The sequence below is a fragment of the Diadema setosum genome, chromosome 20, assembly GCF_964275005.1.
Source record: "Diadema setosum chromosome 20, eeDiaSeto1, whole genome shotgun sequence".
NCBI lineage: Eukaryota > Metazoa > Echinodermata > Echinoidea > Diadematoida > Diadematidae > Diadema > Diadema setosum.
In genome coordinates, this window is record NC_092704.1 from 32,935,667 (window position 1) to 32,950,254 (window position 14,588).

A 14,588-nucleotide genomic window follows, 5' to 3' on the forward strand; every position below is an offset into this window, starting at 1 on the left:
TTTTCAAAACTTCTCAACCTGTGAAACTGAATACAATAATTCAACATAATGGTAGCATTACAATGGTTACAAATGCTGCATCGACTGTTATGAGACATTAGATTTCATATGTTTGTTTGTTTGGTTTTTTTTTGCCAGTCAAATTACATTCAGTGGTGATGTTATCACCTAGTTACAGTTGACTGATTTTATCTGCTTGTTACAACAGACGTATAACAGAGGTTTATAATATGTATACAATTTTTTGGTTTATTTGTTCTTGTTAGAGGATCAGAGTATTGGGCAGGAAATTTTCCCAGGTTTTCCTAGTCAATTTCATACCTTTGTCATTTCAATTCATTAATGCGCATTCAAATTGACACATAGCACACGCATGTAAAAATATTCGGGCATTCAACTTCAGAATCCAAGCGATCAATAATGGGAGCTCTGTTTCGTTTCCGGCAAATCAATTTCATGCGGGTTCAATTTTCAAATGCAAGCAATGCACTTCCTAATCGTGCATTTCAGTATTTTTTTTTTATGACATTTCATTTTGTGCAACTCGTTAATGATACTCTGGAACAATTTGTATTACATTGGATATGGAAATGAATAAATGAAATGACAGGAAATAAAAATCAACGCTATAGTCTCGATGCACTTGTTCTGAGCTTTCATATTTTCTTTTTCAGGTGATCAATTTCTTACTTCGTGCAATCTTCTTATTGAAGAAAATACAATACTACTTTTTGACGAGTATGAAAAAGGGGTAATGGGGTGACGATGGGGAGGGGGAGAAAGAAGTATTCTTGATTTTCATTTCAAGAAATGTTAAATGATAAAGTCCAGTCAGCAGTGTATCCAAACAACACAACAACATAAATATGATACTCCTTGATGACATGATGCACTAATACGGACAACGCCCGACACTAACCATACAATGCATCAACTTTAGGCAAACTGACAGACATTATGTCACATAGTCCAACACAGGAAACCAATTAGATATCAAATAGACAACAACAACAACAACAACAACAACAACAACAACAACAAAAACCCAAGATATAAATATCATTCATGTTTACAGTGTCAATACATAGTCAATTTTTCCCATCGAATTAGGTGTTATTCAAACTCCACCATTAATCTAAATAAACAAAACATGATGCGCCTGTATACAACTTTTTTGTTCACTTCAATTTTACCATCGTAAAGTTAAGAACAAAAATAAACAGGTGAACCTAAAGCATCGTATATAGCAAGCAAAACATCTTCACCAAGAAACCAAATACATTTAAAGCTAAATGAATTGATTACCCCTATAGTGACTTTGAATGATCTGTGATGCGTGAAATCGATTGCCCAGCTAGGTTTTCCCGCCCAATTTCAGCTGATTTGCATTCGATTTAACAATGCAATCATTCATGTTCGAATGGTTTTGAATGATCACCGAGATCAACATTCAAAAAAAGTAACTAGTCCATTCAATTTGATTAGATCAGCATGAGATTTCATTAGTTTCTCAAATAAACATGTAAAAAAGGGCGTTCGATTTAAAAATGCAAGTTCACGATTATATAAGGCAAACATTTACCACATATTATGTGACCGTGCATCACAAAACAAACTAGAAATGTCGCTTTGGCGACTGGTATGCCTCCGCCATAATGCATGATTTTCCCAATAGGTCTAGATAGTACATGTGGACAATGTGTGATTACATTTTCACAAAATTGGCAAAATATTGAAATGACAAGTTTGTCACAAATGTGTTGAATGTTCACCTTCCTTGACCTAGGTTTAATTGGATGAATAGGAGAGCATGTATCTAGGGATTTAAGGACTTTAACTCGACTTTGACCCATTCATACATTTAGGCATTGAGTAATTTTCAAGGTACAGGTGTGGAGAAAAAGTGCAATTTTTGAATTGAATAGTAAATTGTTACCATTTTCATCTGGCCCTTGACCCTAAAATTCATAAGATAATCACTTTCAGGTAGAACATGTATAATATGTACTAAGTTTCAAGATAACTTGAGCCACTTCCGAGATATGGAGGAAAAAGTTAGTTCAGCACTTTCACTTGATCTTTGACCTTTTGACCTTTGAGGCAAAAAAAGAAGAAAAAAAAAAAACTTTCCAAAGAATTTCTATTAGGTTACACATGTATGCATACACCAAGTGTAAAAAAAAAAAATAACCCTGCTGGCATTGCATGATAGGAGGGAAATAGTAAAATTTTGAAGTGTTGCACTTGACCATTGACCCCTGACCTTTGACCCCATGAACTCTACATTCTCTAGATAATCACTTACAGTCAGTATATGTATATACTATGTTCCATGAAGATACCTTGAACAATTTTCTAAGGTATGGAGAAAAAAAAAAGAAGTTTTAATATTTTTACTTGACCTTTTGACCTTTGACCTTTGACCTCATGACCCAAACTTTCACCAGAGAATCTTAATTGGGTAATACATGTATACACTAAGTTTCAAGAAAATATCTTCAGGCATTCAATAGATATGGTGGAAATAGTGAAATTCTATGTATTTGACCCTGACCTTTTGACCTTTGACCTTTGACCTCATGACCCAAACTTTCTCCAGAGAATCTTAATTGGGTGATACATGTATACACTAAGTTTCAAGAAAATATCTTCAGGTATTCAATAGATATGGTGGAAATACTGAAATTTTATGTATTTGACCTTGACCTTTTGACCTTTGACCTTGAGCATGTACACCCAAAAGTTGATAGGCACAACTTCACCCCCTAATACACATACATGCCAAGTTTCATTAGGATACCTCAACAGGTTTTGATAGTTACCTTGTCCACAAAATTCATTACGGACGGACGGAAGGACGGACGGACGGAAGGACGTCGGACGGACGAACGGACGGACGGACGGACAATCCGAAACATAATGCCTCCGGCACCACTTCGTGGCGGAGGCATAAACAAAAAGTCGCACACACTGTTTTTGTGTGAGGACTTAAAATAAGTGAAATGGGTCAACCTAGCCGATCTTGACTTTTTCTATTTTCTGAAAAAGCAAGTCTTCTTTCACATTATGCTGAAATTTGGGGTCATAAAACGGGCGGAAAAAGTGTGTTTTTTAGCAGTTTATCTCAAACATTTTTGGTAGAATAGTGTGATTAGGTGTGTCTTTAGAGTCCCTTTTTCATTTCTGAAAAAAAAACCCTTGTACACACTCTTCACTTTCAACTTCAATAACTTTTCAAAAGATAGTGCTACTGCTTTGAAAGTTGTCATTAATTATAGACAGAATGTGTTAATGACGCATGCTCAATTTCAGTTTAATCTGATAATCCCTTCATTGCTGCTACTCTGGTGGATTACATATTGATTTTTTTTGTCCCATTCATCGCACAGCCAGCGCGGTTAGGTAAAGATTAAGCACTTGGATAGACACTGTAGTACTTTAGAGCCTCTTTTCTCAGTTCACACTTTTCCTGAGTTTGTGCTTTCTCCCCAATATTTAGATAGGTTAGGAGAGTCCATTTGATTTGAATTATACATCATTTTAAAGCTTAAAGTCTGCTCTTTCAGAATATGGTCTTAACTAAAAATACATCTCTGGCGACTTTTTGTTTGTTTTGTGGTGCAGGGTCACATATGGCCTTGCATTGGAAGTGTTTTCGTTGTTTCTAATATTCTTTGCAATTACTCATCTATTCGAATACGCAAAAATTAATGTATCTTGAAATTGGACCTTTACCTCATAATACCTTATATAGGGCCCATGAAAGCTTGTATAACTCCTCTTTGAAACACAGACATGAACATTAATTTCATATACGACATTACCGATGTTAGAGAAGAGTATACATAAATATCTCGAACACGGAAAGAATTTAAGGGCGAAGCTTTTGACAACTATAGCAAGACTATCACTGGCAAAACCCTTGAGTGAGCAGGTCTACAGCTGAGCCGATAGTGGCAACTTATGGTATGGACATGAAGAAGGTAGGAATGGAATCAAAATCTAAATTTGAATGCAGACATTTTTTTTTTTTTTTTTGATATAGCCATTTCCTTAATGTTACATCGATACTGTAAAGGTGTAATTTGAAGGTGGAAGAATGAGATTATACAGACAATACAATCAATAAACTAAAATGAATAGATGAAACTTTGAAATTAAAATGGAATTTTATTCAGTAATCCAATACATAACCAAGAGAGAGAAAAAAAGAAAGGACCCGTAGAAACGAATAAGAATTTCTTATGTTGATTGAATTTGAAATTTCAAAGTGCGCAGTTGCGTTCGAAATTGAAACTGGTATTTGGGACGAAATTGAACGTCTATCAAGCTGGAGCGAACTTGAATGCCAGCTTTGAGTCGTTAGATTGAATGGGGTTCTCTCTGAATTGAAAGAAATGAAATCTGAAATGAATGATTAAAAAACTTAACTGAAAGCTCAAGGAATTTAAATAAACCGTGAGAGTAGAGCAGTGGCCAAAATTTGAATTTGAACGCCTTTTTATTGATTCGAATGCAAATCTGATGAAAACCTTTATTCATAATTTGAATGACAAAATTATGGAATTGACCGGAAAACCTATAATTCATCAACAACAGCCCCTTTTCAACTGCAAGTTACTCTTGCTAGGTTTTAATTACCCCCAGAGGGCAATTTTCCCACGGCTAAATACTGGTTAAGATTAGTTAAGATTAGGGTTAGGGTTAGGTATAGGTTAGGAGTTTGGGTTAGGATTAGGATTAAGTTCAAGATTAGGATTAGGATTAGGGCAAAGGGGAAGGTCTGGGGTATATGCCCCGGAGAGTAATTGCCGTAGACCCGGTTGTAACGCGAATAATTAGAAGCGAAGAATAAAAGAAAGTATAAAGTGCGTTTCTTCTTATTCTTTTCCTTGTTTGATTTCATGCCAAAAAAGGGGAGAACTGTTAAAGATTTGTATTAAGGGCCAGTACAAAATCTTTCACTTGTAATGTCATCAACTCACCTCACTTTGGTAGAATTTATCCTTAATATTATGAAACGGTGTTTAGTTTTATGATACTTAATGAAATTAAGAGCCGATTTATTAATGACAATAACAATCACATCATATGAATTTTCTTTCTTTCTTTGTTATATAGAGACACTTTTTAACATTTGAAAATGATTCAAATCAATATAGAGGGACTATCAGTACGTGATCAAAATTAGAAATAATAATGTGTGTTTTACCTCAGCTTGAAGGCAAGTAGGGAAGGCTGATTTCCATTCAGACCGTGGTAATTTTGAGTGTAGCTTTCGCGACGACACATTAACGGTAAGTGCTCGCTGCTTGTGCGCGAGTGTGTGCGCTCTTGTGTGAGGCAGGCAGAGAGAGAGAGAGAGAGAAGGAGGGGAAGGGACAGAGGGAGAGATAATGACGTCGGGAATGGGACTTTCCCGACTTATTCCAAGTTCGTATGCTTACAAATATGTCATTTACCAATTACCCCACCGGAGAGGTGGGAATTTTCCAGTTCCACCTTCCTTGGCCTTCGTAACAATCTCCACAAAATTTAGTAGTAAATCAGGAATCAAGTAAGGACAAAGAAACCAAAAAAAAGAAAAAAAAAGAAAAAAAAAGAGACAACTTGCGTGGAGATACCTGTGATTAAACGTAAAAATTTACTCCATTATACGTATATTATTTGGATTGATTCAAGGCAGCAATAATAAGTATAGAACATATAAGTGAAGTTCAAGAAAAATCGGAAATTCGTTCAAAAGTTATGATTAACTCATTAAAACAAAATGGTGTCGCACCGTCACTAAATGTGGAGACAACAGTGACATCACTGCAGAATTCACATGATTAAGAGAATTCAACATATTTACTTTTTTGATATAATAACAGACTATAAATTTGTCGGTCAGAAACCACGGGAAACATTGGCTTGGCCTAACTATTGTGTCATCAGAAAGAAAGGGATGCGTAGTGTTCATTTTTTTTTATGAACTTTTGTAACATTCTCTTCATATTTTCTTTATATCATTGTCTCACAGAAACTCTTTTGGTCTTTACATCCAACGATAGCGACATTGACACCTAATAAATCCCTAACTTTTGAACAGATTTTTCGATTTTCCTGAAACGTCACTGGTGTGTTCTGTTACTATTACTATTCTCTGCATTCACTCAATCTCGCGTATTTGTCTTTGTAAACTTCCCTTTTAAAATTCACACACCAGGGTAATAGGCCTACTAGATACTGAATTAACTTAAATGCTTTTTATCAAAGCCCATTTTACTCATGTTCATTTTTCATACATTAGATCAAATAGGTCGATCCCACGCAAGGAGGTTTTACACATGGAGTTCCAACTGGCTGTAATTTATTCAAACAGCTGTCAGATTTCTATTGATGTACAAAAGAATTCCACAAGTGCACTTGTGCCTTTAATGATCGATGTTCCAAGCCGCCGTCCTGCTGAGCAATCTGAAGATTCATTTTGAACGTTATCATAATGTTGGCCATATTTTGCTTATCTATTCATTAAATGAAATGAAATTTCACTTAATAATAAAGCATGTAAAACAAAAGTCAATTCCTTTCAGAAATTTGCGCAAAAGTGTAAATCAGAGCTGTATTATGTTAAAATGTTTAAAACTGTACCATCCTGGAAAGCTGGTTTTATCACTTTTCGACTTAATTTCCCCAAATGAAACTAACATGTAATAATCTTCAAGTATAATTCTTTATTGACAGGTATATCAGATTAGTGCCCGCGTATGCCCAGTCGAATAATTTTCATTTTCATTTCAGCATTTTTCCTCAATTTCTGTTCGCGCATCCTCGTGTCTGTACCACCTAGCTTTTAAAGAAGGGATAGCGAAAAGTAATTACCATCACTAAAGACATATCTTCCTTTGAAAGTGGCTCGTGATTATGCAATGAGACACGAGTCAATTGTCTTCGTATCGGCGCGGCAGACCATGTTTGGCACATGCTTCAAATATTTTTGAACGGCGGCTTCGAACATAGATCAAAGGAAATAACTCTGTTGTTACTCCATCTCTTCAACCTTCTTGATCCCACCTTCTCTCGCTGTGTGTACACCCACTGCAAATATTAAATCAGTGTCTTTCTACTGTACTTTGACCTTCAAATGCCACTTAACTCTTTATGTGCCACGTTCATACGTCCGGCTCAGTCGACGGCGTGCCAACTTCGCATATTCTGCTCAACAAACAAAGCCGCCAAAACCGATCGATAAATCGCTAATCCCGCCGTACAATCAAAGCGTTTCTCGCGCTTTTGTTCCTCTCACATACGGCTTGCATTCTAAGTGGTGATTGACTATCAAGCGCTGTTCCCAACTAGATTTGCGTGTCCATTCTAAGTTTCGTCACTATCTTATGTGCAAAAGTCATGCCTTAACAGTAATGTAGCAATTGGTAATTCAAAAGAATAATTGAAAATAGATTTGCGATACATTGTAAATGGAAACAAAGTTTGGCATTCCTCTTTAACTTTGCTCAATAGAATGTCCAGCTTAACAGAAATTCGTAGAAGTTATACAAATTGGAAAAACAGGATTCTTTCTCAAAGCATGACTACCTTCGTGTCTCAGAATAACGTGGCACACAGGGGGTTTCCACCATGGCACATAAAGAGTTAAAGACCATGCGCACGATAGGACTCTCTGTCGCACGACTGATTGATTTTGGATCTGAAATAAACAGACGTGTTCACTTACATATTTATTTATTTATTTATTTCACATCTTTTTAAAGGGTGGCCCAAGTCAGCATTGGCAGGCTTTTATCTGGGCCCTTTAAAGCACAACACATAAAATATTGCAGAATTACAGTTACCGGCAAACAAAGAAAAAGAATAAAAATATACATTTAAATACAATCAGAAATCAAACATATAACGCTGATATAACAAAATACATGCAAATACTACAACAGTTCCTAGTTAAACAAAACCTTGAAATTAGGAAAAAACGACAAACAACAACATCTATTCACACTGAATCAAATTATAATAACTGATAAAACTGTATGGGTATTAGTCATTGAATTAATATATTTCTTGATATAAAAAGAAACGACACACGTATCATAATCTACTTTTAAACAATTGTGAATTAGGGGATTAGCGTGACTCTAATGGCAAATAATTCTAGTAAGAATATGAGGCTATTCTCATTTATTTCAGATCTGAAGTAGGTCAATCGCTCGACTGAAAGTCGTACAGTGTGCGGTGTTTTTATGCATCGTGGTCACATATATGTAAGCTACCTTAAGTAGAAACAGCGCTAAACAACGGACAGAAACAACGAATGTGTGAAAAGGGGCCAAGGCCACTGTTTCTCATCAATTCGGATGATTTTGTTTAGCTTGGTCATATACAGGGGATGGCTAGTAACTGATCAGTGGGAATCAATGGGAGTGCTGAGGGATGACTGTTCCAATAATCTTGTGGGATTCATTTAAGAGTAAATTACATATCTACTGTTCTGTGAAAATTATTTGCTTCAGAAGGGTCTCATATTCAAGTAATGTGCAGTTTAATGGTTCCAGGCAAGCATGCCTGTACAGTGACGGGGCATTAAACTGCACATTACTTGAATATGAGACCATTTTGAAGCAAATAATTTTCACACAACAATAAATATAAAATGTACTCTTAAATCAATCCCACAAGAATTGCAATAATCGTCCCTCAGCATTCCCACTGATTCCGACTTATTGGTTACTAGCCATCCCCTTTAAGTTTGGTTTATTACTTCTAAACATCAATGAACTCATTTCATATACATCTTTAGATAATGAGTAGTAGCATGGCAATGGTGCCAAAAGGAACTTTTAGATTATATGTTTGAGTAGTTTTATACATTAGTAAACCTGCAGATCAAGACCAAGGAATCCTTAACCGCACTCTTGGCAACCTTTGTTCGTACGACTGACTGAATTTTGATCCGTGAATTTTGATCCGAGATGAATCACAATGGCCTCAGAATACATACGCTTGTTTATTTCAGATCCAAAATAACAAAACAAAAAAACAAAAAACTTGAATCTTCATCTTTTTTTTTAAATAAAAACAATGGAAAGTTATGAGGTTATGAAATCATCAGCTCACACATTCGTATGTCCATATCAACTGAGCAAGAACTGTTTTGAAGAATGCAATGAAACTCCAAGTTTTCATAACTTCCCCATTTCTTCGTCGATCTTGATTGGATTGTTACTGTTGTGTTTGTAAGATTTTACTCTTTTTAAATATTAAACTAATTTAGTACTGGCTTGGAATTCCCCCTTAAACTATCCAAAGGTTAGATGTTTTTCAAGTTTTCATAACGTTCCCATTTCTTCGGCGATCTTGACTAGATTGTGACTGTTGTGTTTGTAAGATTCTACTCTTTTTAAAATTAAACTAACTTATTACTGGCTCGGAATCCCCCCTTAAGCTATTCAAGGGTTAGATGTTGCGTAAACAGGTCTAACCTAATTCTGAGCATCATATCAACAGCAGATGAGGGGGTTTTGCACTTATTGTTTTCGCATAATGAACGCATTCTTATGTTGTCCTTGCTATATAGACCGCCTGCTAAGCATCCTCTACCAACGTCAAAATATTTTGTAAAATTTAATGGCAACTTGGGGATCTTTGTTGCCAAGCAATGCGCACGCAAGCAGAGAGGCTTTTGAAAGAGATCTTTGACATTGTAATGTGCTTAGTAATCTGTAACAAAATAACTGTGAAACATTCAACTCTCCCCGAGGGTGAAATACACTATTGTCAAAAACCATTGCAGTACGGGAATAGTGCCCTCAAAGTGAAACATATAAAATGATATGCTTTGCACTCCTTGATGACCCCCCCCCCCCCCCCCGGCAGGTGTGCATTATAAAAAGAAAATAACAAGCCTAAGAAAGGCGAAACGAAAAGTTGCATTTGTGTCAATAGAAACATCACAATAGGTGTCAGAATAGACTCTGCGACAATAGTCTTAACACTGACAGCGTGAAGGACAAATTCGGTTTAGACTGATAGGCCATGCAGGCAAGTTGCCATGAATAAATATGAAAAGTTATATGAATTTCTAGGTGAGTACCTTCAATTTTGGGACGGACAAAGAAAGGGAAACCACCACCCTTTACCCTTCGCTAACCCGTTATCTTTTATGCCAATCTTATTGCCAGATGAATAAGCTTGGTTGTCAGTGACGATCAATGTTATTACTTAACCTACAGATCAAGGCCAAGGAGTCCTTAAATGCACACTATACGACTTGCGGTCGCACAACTGACTGACTTTGGATCCGAAATTAAATCGCACTAGCATCAGAATAAATACGCTTGTTTGTTTCAGATCCAAAGTCGGTCAGTCGTGCAACTGAAAATCGTATGGTGTGCGGTGGCCTTTAGTAATCAATATTTAATAATCATTGACTTTAACCTTCATTTTTATATTATTTCAAGTGTCGGTAATACGCGCTATACTCGTAGATACATAGCATTAACTTTTGCAGTTCGTATCATCTGTAAGAGTATACTGACCTGCAGAATGCAATGAAACTTCACATTTTCATAAATTCCCCATTTCTTTGGCGATCTTGATCAAGTTTTCACTGTTCTCTCGTTAAGATTTTACTCTTTTTTTGTATGTCCACTAACTTATTACTGGTTTGGAATTCCCCTTTAAGCTATTCAAGGGTTCGATGTTGCGTAAGTACACCTTACCTAATTCTGGGCATCATATCAACAGTAAATGAAACGTTTTGCACTGATTATTTTCACATAATGGACGTATTCCTATGTTTTCTTTGCTATATAGACCACCTGCTATTTTGTAAAATTTAATGGCAACTTGGGGATCTATGTTGCCAAGCAATTCGCACGCAAGAAAAGAGGCCTTGGAAACAGATCTTTAACATTATTGTAATGTGCTAAGTGATCTGTAACAAAATAACTGTGGAACATGCAACTCTCCCTGAGGGTGAGATACCCTTTTGTCAAAAACCAAGCAGTACGGGAATAGTACCCATAATTATGAAATGATATGTTTTACTTTGCTTGATGACCTCACCCGCAGGCAGGTTTGCACGTCATTGAAAAAGAAATAACAAGCCTAAGAAAGGCGAAACAAAAAAGCTGCATTTGTGTCAATAAAAGCGTCACAATACGTGTCAGAATAGCTTCTGAGACGATAGTTTTAACACTGAACATGCTGAAAACGTGAAGGGCAAATTCGGTTTAGACTGATAGGCCATGCAAGAAAGTTTACATAGATAAATCTAGAAAGTTATATAAATTTCTAGGTGAATACCTTCAATTTTGGAACGGACAATGAAAGGGAAACCCCTACCCTTACCCTCCGCTATCCCATCAGCTTTTATGCCAATTTTATTGACAGATAAATAAGCTTGGTTGTTAGGGACAATCTTTGTTATCCAGGTTTTATATGCAATGAGTTTTTTTTTTCTTTGCTGCTATTCTGATTTATACTGGTTCATCATTTTTTTTTCAAAGCTGTTCATGTGATACCATTCTCTCCTTTTACATAAAGAAAAAAAAAGCGTGTCTAGGTTTCAGTGACAGCTGGTTGTAGATCGAGACAAATTAAAGAAACTCGCCCCTAAAACTTTATCCCACTGAATATCTTGCTTACAGCTGATTAGTATCTGGTGTAATGAATATGTGCACTCTGAATGACAGACATAATGAAAGAAAAAATAAAGAGGAGCATTGAAGCCTAGCACTTCCTTCCAATGCATGGTTTACTTGAAAAGACGCATAAGGTTAAATCAAACATGAACAAAATATGGGAAATTTACATGAAAAATTAACGAGGGCTGCATTTACTCGAGCTGCTATCACGTTTATCACAGGTCGAGAGGTTGACCTTGTCACTGCGCAGCCCCATTGCGCAGTTCGACCCGAGGAACCGAGGTGTGCAGTTGGAATTAGTTGACATGGGCAGGACCGAGTTATACACGACTTTGTTTTTATCAACTCTTCAGTAACGCGTTTTTTTTTTTGTTTTTTTTTGTTTTTTTTTTTACTCAAATGCGTTTGCGATCGCACTTTTTTTTTTCGGCATTTGGTCAAAACATGGCCTTTCAAACCCGCCCGCAAAACAGTACTTTTTATAAGCATTTTTTTTTTCAGCATAGATTTGCATTATTTTACTGCCCAAATCTTTTTGACTACTGTTTGAAAACCTTAAATCTACTCCAGGAGCTAGTTGACGAGCGTTCTCATAAACTTCAAAACAACAAAAAACAAAAACAAAAACAAAAACAAAAACAAAAACAACCATGTGTATGCACAAGTTCTCATGTTTGCAATGAAGAGTGATACATTAAGGAACAACGATATTTCGGTGAACGAGGTCAAATCAAAGTTCTTCGGAAGAATTTTCTGTCCATAAAAAAAAAAAATGTCGAGTCAGTTAATTATTCAGCTACAGCAAACTCTTTCCCTAATTAAAAAGAAAAAAGGTCAACCGAAATCATTCAAGCATTATCACTAAAATTGATGTTTTAAGGGTAGGGTCTATAAAATTCCCTTTAACTACAAAAAAGGTAGTGCTACTTCAAATCTCACTCCAATGCTACTTGAAAAAAAATCGAAATCGAACACGAAGTTAGTTTCTGTTAGCAAGTTGACCTCAAAAGTACAATAATGATTTGACAAATGTCTGATATTGTGCCATATCCACTCAATAGAGTTCTCAAGGCGCATAAACGAATTCAAAGCAAGATTAACCCGTTCAAGACTGGGAACGAGTATACTCGGACAGGCATCTGTGGGCAATGTGTGTTGTCGGAATATCATCCCGTCCTCAACGGGTTAAGACAAAAACAGATTTTTACATGTTTCTTGAATGGTTCACGGGAAACGGTTTGATGTCGCCAGGGCAGGCATAGGTAAAATGATCTCCCCATCCCATGATTTGATGGACGCTTTATAGAGACAAAAAGAGAACCAGAAGCAAATGATCGCAACAATCTTTTGGGGCGTAACTTGGAGTTACAGAGGAAATGTAACCTCGGGCAAAACGACGAACACAACGGAAAGCGAGCACTATAATTTTGATGGGGATGGCTAGTATCTGATCAGTGGGAATGAGTGGGAATGCTGGGGGATGAGTGTTCCAATCCTTGTGGGATTCATTAAAGAGTACATTATATTTATCTATTGTGTGAAGATTATTCGTTTCAGAATGGTCCCATATTCAAGTAATGTGCAGTTTAATGTCAACAATCGCCCCGTCACTGTACAGGCATCCCAACCTGGAAACATTGAACTGCACATTACTTGAATATGATACCATTCTGAAGCAAATTATTTTCACACAGCAAAAAATATATAATGTACTTTTAAATGAATTACTGGAACAATCACCCCCAGCATTCCCACGGATTCCCACTGATTAGTTTCTAGCCACCCTCTTTAAAAGCAATACGATCACTAACGTATAACAAAAGTGGAGGATCCAGAAGGGGCACACCGGACGCGCGCCCCTCTTTTTATTCGGTTCAAACAAAAGATAAAAAAAATGAAAATAAAAATGGGGGGGGGGGGGGTCGTGCGTCCCCTTTAATCTTGCAAAGGCGCCTCCCCTTTACGAAATTCCTAGATCCGCCCCTGTAACAGGGAGCCAATAAGGCGACTTGAAGGCAAGTGTTATGTGAGTGTGATTGGTGGATATTAAAAGGTATGACGTATTTCCGACAGTTTCTTGAACGCTGTGTGCTGAATCGACATCTGTTCGTTTTGTTGACGACCTCAATCTGTGATTTTTTTCTTTCTCCTCTTGGGATGACGCCGTGACCATGGAATGATCATAGGGTGCGTTCGAGCGCCCTCCTAAAGCGAACCGTGACCGTACGGTACCCTCGCCAGAGGAGCGCTCGAACGCACCAAAAAGTATACCATACTGTACCGAGCCAAAAGTGGACCACTTCCCGATGTGCTCCAAAAGCGTACCAAAAGCGTACCAAAAGTTCTCTGAAAGCATGACGATTGCGCGTATCATGCGCATACGTCACAATGCAATGCAATCATTCTCTTTGTTCGGGACAGCTGTAAGTACTTCGAGCGCCAGGTGAATGACATTCTTGCTGCAAAAATGCGTGACCTTTTCGTAAAATAACTCGTGAGGTACGCTTTCTCAACAGAGCACTCTAACGCTCCAAAACTGGCATGGTACACGACACGGTACGCTTTAGTTCAGTTCGCTTTGGCTCGCTTTAGAGCGCTCGAACGCACCCAAATTGGGAATTTCAAGTTCGAAGTCAGTGTTAGGAAACCTGCAATTCTTTTTTCCCAAGTTCACGATATATTCTTTACTATCTAGTGCAATGTTAACTCAGTAATTTCATGAAGAAGAAAATGTATATAAAAGGTATCTGGCCTAAAATGGTCCATGGTTCCTTGAAAGGTAAAGCAATCTTTTTATCTTTTCGACATCATTCTAACTGATGTTAACAGCCCACTGCATGTTTATTGCTGTCTATTATACTTATTGTTTATTTGTTAAGCCTATTGAGAGTTACAAAGAGAATGATTCATCGCAGAAATAATTCTGACATACCTTTGCTACCCTTT

At 36.9% G+C, this 14,588-nt stretch overlaps 1 protein-coding gene across 1 annotated transcript in view; it reads right to left on the reverse strand.

Moving 5' to 3' along the window:
- LOC140243620 (E-selectin-like) overlaps positions 1 to 11,898 on the reverse strand; it is a 30,849-nt gene extending 18,951 nt beyond the window's left edge. Inside the window, exon 1 of the mRNA XM_072323285.1 lies at positions 11,838 to 11,898. Coding sequence (XP_072179386.1) covers positions 11,838 to 11,898 — 61 coding nt within the window. The remainder of the gene's footprint in view (positions 1 to 11,837) is intronic.
- Positions 11,899 to 14,588: the final 2,690 nt, after the last annotated feature.